Source organism: Theropithecus gelada, chromosome X (assembly GCF_003255815.1).
Source record: "Theropithecus gelada isolate Dixy chromosome X, Tgel_1.0, whole genome shotgun sequence".
Lineage (NCBI taxonomy): Eukaryota > Metazoa > Chordata > Mammalia > Primates > Cercopithecidae > Theropithecus > Theropithecus gelada.
In genome coordinates, this window is record NC_037689.1 from 79,689,244 (window position 1) to 79,696,373 (window position 7,130).

The 7,130-nt window shown below is 43.1% G+C and overlaps 1 protein-coding gene across 1 annotated transcript; it reads right to left on the reverse strand.

Moving 5' to 3' along the window:
- Positions 1-6,059: 6,059 nt before the first annotated feature.
- ZCCHC13 (zinc finger CCHC-type containing 13) lies at positions 6,060-6,910 on the reverse strand. The gene has a single exon (XM_025373256.1). It carries the CDS (start codon positions 6,837-6,839, stop codon positions 6,327-6,329), a length of 513 nt encoding a protein of 170 aa, XP_025229041.1. The 5' UTR covers positions 6,840-6,910; the 3' UTR covers positions 6,060-6,326.
- Positions 6,911-7,130: the final 220 nt, after the last annotated feature.

A 7,130-nucleotide genomic window follows, 5' to 3' on the forward strand; every position in this document is an offset into this window, starting at 1 on the left:
TATTGAACAATTTAGAACTGTCTTAGGTGTATACTCTCTGGGTTCCCCAATTTGTATCAATTTATCCACCTATTGGTTGGTCCTTTAGTTTAAAAAAGCCAAATGTACCACAATTCCAGAAGACTTTCAAGGATCTCAGACTACCCCCCAATTCTCATCAGAAACTGAAAGAAGTAAAAGAAAAATTATTAGGAGAGGATCCATCCCTCAGATCTATCACAGAGACTAGATTTGTCATATATTCAAAATTGTAAACAACAAAGGGATGAAACTGTAGCTAATTATCACCCTCGATTGTTGCCATCCAGACAACATGAAAAGAGTATTTGGGCCTGGCCGGGCGCGGTGGCTCACGCCTGTAATCCCAGCACTTTGGGAGGCCGAGGCGGGCGGATCACAAGGTCAGGAGATCGAGACCACGATGAAACCTCGTCTCTACTAAAAATACAAAAAAAAAAAAATTAGCCGGGCGCGGTTGTGGGCGCCTGTAGTCCCAGCTACTCGGGAGGCTGAGGCAGGAGAATGGCGGGAACCCGGGAGGCGGAGCTTGCAGTGAGCTGAGATCCGGCCACTGCACTCCAGCCTGGGCGACAGAGCAAGACTCCGTCTCAAAAAAAAAAAAAAAAAAAAGAAAAGAGTATTTGGGCCTGAAATTGGCTTGCCAAACTGCCTCTGTTCTGGCCACAAGCTTTGAAAATAATCTCAGACTGGAATTCCATGACATTTTCCAGAAAACTTATATTAGCTGACACAATCCAAACATGTCTGAACTCCAGACATTAGCCCAACATTATGAAAAGAGTATTTTTAAAAAATTGGGGGCCGGGCGTGGTGGCTCACGCTTGTAATCCCAGCACTTTGGGAGGCCAAGGTGGGTGGATCATCTGAGGTCAGGAGTTCGAGACCAGCCTGGCCAACCTGGTGAATCCCCATTTCTACCAAAAATACAAAAAATTAGCCAGGTGTGGTGGCAGATGCCTCAGGAGAATCGCTTGAACCTGGAAGGTGGAGGCTGCGATGAGCTGAGATCACACCATTGCACTCCAGCCTAGATGACAGAGCGAGACTCAGTCTCAAAAAACAAACAAACAAACAAACAAAAAACAAAACAAAACAAAACAAATTGGAAAATGCAGAATCAAGCTTATGGCATTGACATGAAAATAGTTAGAAAAACCTGAAAAATTTAATCTGTGGCAAACTCCAAAATCACATTCACATTGATTGGGACACCCACCAAAATTGTAAGGAAGAAGGACACATTGTCCAGGTTTTCCTGGACCGCAAGAGGAAGGATAAAAACCTGAGCCCCCCTCCTTAGGGGGCCCTCTGGTTACCTCATCAGAAACTTGTTGACTGTCCTCCAATGCTCTCAACTACCATTAAATTCACAAGGGAAAATTACCCTACAAGTTGAAGGGCATCACCAAAGTTTTCATCGATACCTTTGGCACCACTTCATTTTTTGCCTTCCTTCCTTGGACTCACCCAACTACCAGTGGTGGGTTTTGATAATTTACCTCACAATTTGCTGCTTTCTCAACCTTTTAACCTTTCTATGAGACCCATCAAAACTCAACACAACTTCCTTCTCATTTCTACTACCCCAGTAAAACTCTTAGGAAAGGATCTTCTTATAAATTGGAGTTTAAAAATTTATTGTACCCTTAAAGGACTTCTACAGGTCCCTGACTCCTCTCCTCCATGATTATGTCTCCTAACATTTTTTTCTGATCTGAGTTACTTTGCCCCCTTCAACCTAGAACTTACTTAACTAAAGATTTAAATAAAGTGTTAGACAGAATTCCTTCATTAGGGGCAAAAAAAACTCTACCAAGATTGGGCATATATTGGATGCAGAGCTCCTTAAGGTAGAAATAAATTCTTCTGTACTCCTCCCCAAGATTCCCAAATATCGTTTAAAACGAGAAGAACATGAGTGACCCTGCTCAATAATCCAAAGTTTATTTGATAAGAAAACTTCTTGTCACAACTTCTAATCCATGCAATACAACCATCTTGGCCATTAAAAAACAAAATGGAGCCAGGTGCACATCTGTAGTCCCAGTTACTTGGGACGCTAAAGCAAAAGGATTGAATGAGCCCAGGAGTTTGAGGCTGCAGTGCACTATGATCATGCCTGTGAATAGCCATCATACTCCAGCCTGGGAAATACAGCGAGACCCTGTTTCCAAAAAAAAAAGAAAAAGGGAAATGATATTGGTTAGTCTAAGATCTGAGATCTATCAGTAAAATGGTCAAACATAGATTTCCTTTGGTGCCTGATCCTAACACTGTCCAGTTTGCTACCCTTTCTAACACCCAATATTTCATAGACATCAATTTATGTTTTGCCTTGTTGTAGTATTCCCTTTCATAAGAAATCTCAATACATGCTTGCCTTCACCTGTGAAAACCCACAATATACCTAGACCATTATGCCCCCAAAATTTACTGAGACCCTTACCTCTTTCTTGCATACCTTAAATGTCCAGTTGAGGGAGTTAAAATTCCTAGGAGACATCACTTTAGTCCAATATGTAGATGACCTCCTTCTATGTTCTGACATTTATGACAACTCCCTTTTGGACACTGAATATCATCTTAAGGCCTTAGAAAGGACCACAAGGTGGCTAGAGATAAAACTCAATTATGATAATTGTGTGTGTGATACCTGGGTCATGATTTCTCAGCCATGGGCAAAACTGTCTCTGGGCCTCTACTATTTAACATTTTACTTTCCCTGAAACAAAATGACAACCAAGAGGAAATGGTAGGATGTGGACACCTAATTTCTCCATGATTGCCTCATTCCTTTATGCTATGACTAGGGAGTCTCCCCAGACCCAGTAATCTGGGATTCCCTATCCAATGATGCTTTTGAGATCCTTAAAGGCTCTCTGCTTTCACCTCTTACCCTTGGACTTCCCAAGTACTCAGCCTTTTTCCTTTTTTGGGCATGAATGAGAGGGTCATATCCTTGGAGTATGATTCCAGCAGCATAATGATCACCACTCAGTTGGGCATATTTGTACGTGTTTATTTCTTTTTTTATTCTGTGACATTGATCTACATGCCTATATCTCTACCTATATCATTCTATCTTGTTTATTATAACTATATATTTTTAAATAAAGTAGACTGATTCTTCCCATTTTATCCTTATTTTTCAAAATTCCTTCAGCTATTCTAGTTCCTTTGCCTTTCTCTACAAATTTTAGAATAATCTATATCTACAAAAAATCTTGCTGGGATTGTAACAGAAATTCCACCAAACCTGTATATCAATTTGAGGAGAATAGATATATTTTATTTGCTGAGCCAATCTATGAACATAATATGTTTCTCCATGTATTTAGATCTTTGATTTCCTTCATCAGTATTTTTTACTTTTCAGCATACAATTACTGTACATGTTTCATTAATTTACACTTAGTTATTTCACTTTTGAGTGACTATTAACTGGTATCATATTTTAATTTTAGCATCCATGTAGTCATTACTAATATATAGAAATACAATTGATTTTTGTATGTTTTCCTTGTTTCTTGCAACCCTGCTATAATCATCAGTTCTAGGAGGTTTTTGTGTGTGTGTGTTTTCCCAGTAATTATTTGAGATTTTCTATGTAGACAATCATGTCATCTGCAAATAGGAAACTTTTTGGTCTTTCCTCTCTGATACGTATGCCTTTTATCTTCTATTAGTGCCTTATTGCACTAACTTGAATTTCCATCACTATGTTGAAAAACATAGTGAGTGAAAAATCATGAGGCCGGGCGCGGTGGCTCAAGCCTGTAATCCCAGCACTTTGGGAGGCCGAGACGGGCGGATCACGAGGTCAGGAGATCAAGACCATCCTGGCTAACACGGTGAAACCCCGTCTCTACTAAAAATACAAAAAAAATTAGCCGGGCGAGGTAGCGGGCGCCTGTAATCCCAGCTACTCGGGAGGCTGAGGCAGGAGAATGGCGTGAACCTGGGAGGCAGAGCTTGCAGTGAGCTGAGATCCGGCCACCGCACTCCAGCCTGGGCAACAGAGCGAGACTCCATCTCAAAAAAAAAAAAAGAAAAGAAAAGAAAAATCCTACATCATTGTCTCTTTTCTTTTTTCTTTTCCTTTTTTTTTTTTTTTTTTTTTGAGACAGAGTCTTGCTCTGTCACCCAGACTGGAGTGCAATGGTACAATCTCAGCTCACTGCAACCTCTGCCTCTGGGGTTCAGGCGATTCTCCTGCCTCAGCCTCCCAAGTAGCTGGGATTACAGGCATGCACCACCACGCCTGGCTAATTTTGTATTTTTAGTAGAGACGAGGTTTCTCCATGTTGGTCAGGCTGGTCTTGAACTCCCAACCTCAGGTGATCCACCTGCCTTGGCCTCCCAAAGTGCTGGGATTACAGGCATGAGCCACCACACCCAACTAATTTTTGTATTTTTAGTAGATACGGGGTTTCACCATGTTGGTCAGGCTGGTCTCAAACTCCTGACCTCGTGATCCGCCCACCTCGGCCTCCCAAAGTGCTGGGATTACAGGCGTGAGTCACCGCGCCCAGCCCAGTTTTCTTATGTGTATTTTATATACAATGTTCAGAGGTATTTTTTTTGCATTTAGCCAGAAGAATAGTACTTGTATTTCATCTTCTCAGAAGCAGAAACCCTGTTAGCCCTATCTTATTTTTTAACAGATATTTTGTTCATAAATCAGGAAGACGCTTCAATTTTTTTTTTTTTTTTTTTTTTTTTTTGAGACGGAGTCTCGCTCTGTAGCCCAGGCTGGAATGCAGTGGCCGGATCTCAGCTCACTGCAAGCTCCGCCTCCCGGGTTCACGCCATTCTCCGGCCTCAGCCTCCCGAGTAGCTGGGACTACAGGCGCCCGCCACCTCGCCCGGCTAGTTTTTTGTATTTCTTAGTAGAGACGGGGTTTCACCGTGTTAGCCAGGATGGCCTCGATCTCCTGACCTCGTGATCCGCCCGTCTCGGCCTCCCAAAGTGCTGGGATTACAGGCTTGAGCCACCGCGCCCGGCGACGCTTCAATTTTATAAAATGCTTTTTTAGTCTCTATTGGTGTGCCTTCCTGTTTGTATCTATTAATACAGGGCTTATATAAGCAGTTTTACCTAAAACTTGTGTGGTGGATGTTATATAGTTGTCTACCCGTGTCCCAAAGCATACAGCATGGGTTATGGACTCAAGTACAGAATGCTGGCTGTGACTTTTGCAAGACTACAGGGAGTAGTGCACCTGAAAGTTTTCCACAGAAATGTGTGTTTTTTGCTTCCTGATCTTTGCTTTTGTTCCAGAGAGACTAAAAATAAGTTTTTTCTTTTGAGATGGAGTTTCGCACTTGTTGCCCAGGCTTGAGTGCAATGGTGCAATCTCAGCTCACTGCAACTTCTGCCTCCCGGGTTCAAGCAATTCTCCTGCCTCAGCCTCCTGAGTAGCTAGTATTACAGGCATACACCACCATGCCTGGCTAATTTTGTATTTTTAGTAGAGACGGGGTTTCACCATGTTAGACAGGATGGTCTCCATCTCCCACCTCGGCCTCCCAAAGTGTTGGGATTACAGGCTTGAGCCACCGCGCCCGGCCAGGTTTATTTTCATTAAACTACACACCCTGTGCAGGGCCAGACAGGGATGTCTCTTTCAGTGTTGTTTAAAAGCTAATGAGGCCAGATAATTCAAAGCCATCAATGTGATAAAATTAAAGTTACTTTGGCAAGGTCATGGATTTTCAGAATCAGCTTTATTTGCCCTATGGATCTCTGAGGAAATATAACCTCCTCAGGGTGGCCTTGTGTATCTAAAACAGAACCACATTCTTTCCCTCTTTCCCCCACATACACATTCTCTTTTTATCCTTTTACCTCCTGTTCTTTTTCTCTCTGGCAATTTACCTTCATCCGACACAATATTTTTCTTGTTAATAGATTCTAGGCCTGTGTTTCTAAACTTGTTCTGATTTGTTCACCAATATGGCAATATGGATCCAGCTCTTCCAATAGTGCCTCCTAATTAAATGTGTGAAATCAAAATACACCAAAAGAACCTCCAAAGTGATTGGTGCTCAGAATGACTATTCAATAACTAGATTTGCCTGTGGGGCAGAAGCAGCACATTAATTGTGGGGCATCTAGCAATGATTAAGTTTTTTGAGTTTTGGGGTTTTTTTTTCCTAGCTCTTTCCTCCTTTAACATGGTAATTAAAGCTCACTTGCCTGAGAGTAGCCCAATCTATCGACCTTTTGGTCAGTGAAGTTTTCAGAGAAAATAATACAATTATCAATCAGCAAAAGGAGGGGGGAAGATGACAAAGGGAAAAATTTAAGCGGTAGCCTCACTGGGACATTCCCTGGCTAGATGTCCGGATTCGCCACAGCGGTAGCAGTTGACCTGGCTCGCCTTGCTACAATTGATGGCCACATGACCAGTTTCGCCGCATCGGTAGCACTTGACCTGGGCGCAGTCTTTCTGAATGTGCCCAAGTTTGCCGCAAGAGTAGCATTTCTGCTCTTTCTGACGATCACAATCATAAGCCAGATGTCCTAGTCTGCCGCAGGTATAACAGTGTTGGTTTCTCTCTCGTTTAGGTTCCTTACAGTCTTTGGCGATGTGGCCGCTTCTCCCACAGTTGTAGCAGATGTTTCCGAGAAGGACACAGTTCTTAGCATGATGACCGAACTCACCGCAGCGGTAACAGGTGTAAGATAGGGTAGTGGAACTGCATTGAGAACCTCTGCCATGGCCTCCACCTCCTTGCCCTCCAGCTCCTCCTCTAGGGCATCCCCCAGTCCAGTGGCCAGAGCGCCCACACGCGAAGAAATCCTTACTGCTCATGGCTGCGGTGCGATCTTCCAGTGAGCAGGCCCACCTCGGCCCCGGAGGCCCCGGCGCAACACCCCTTTGGGCGGCTTAGAAAGAAATAACGGTTTTCCGCTACGGGTCTCAGTGATGTCATACAAGGTTTGCACACGGCCCCATTCACGTGTCACGGACATTCCTGACGCCCTTCCCACCCGACTTTCCTCCTACTCAAGAAGCCAAAAGCACAATAATCTGTTAACTAAGAAGTGTTGTTTTCCGTTTTTGTTTGTTTCAACACTTGAATCATTGAGTTTGAATCCCTTC

What these genes read in the sequence shown, in the direction of transcription:
- ZCCHC13 (XM_025373256.1), bottom strand. Translation starts at nt 6,839, where the DNA reads ATGAGCAGTAAGGATTTCTTCGCGTGTGGGCGCTCTGGCCACTGGACT.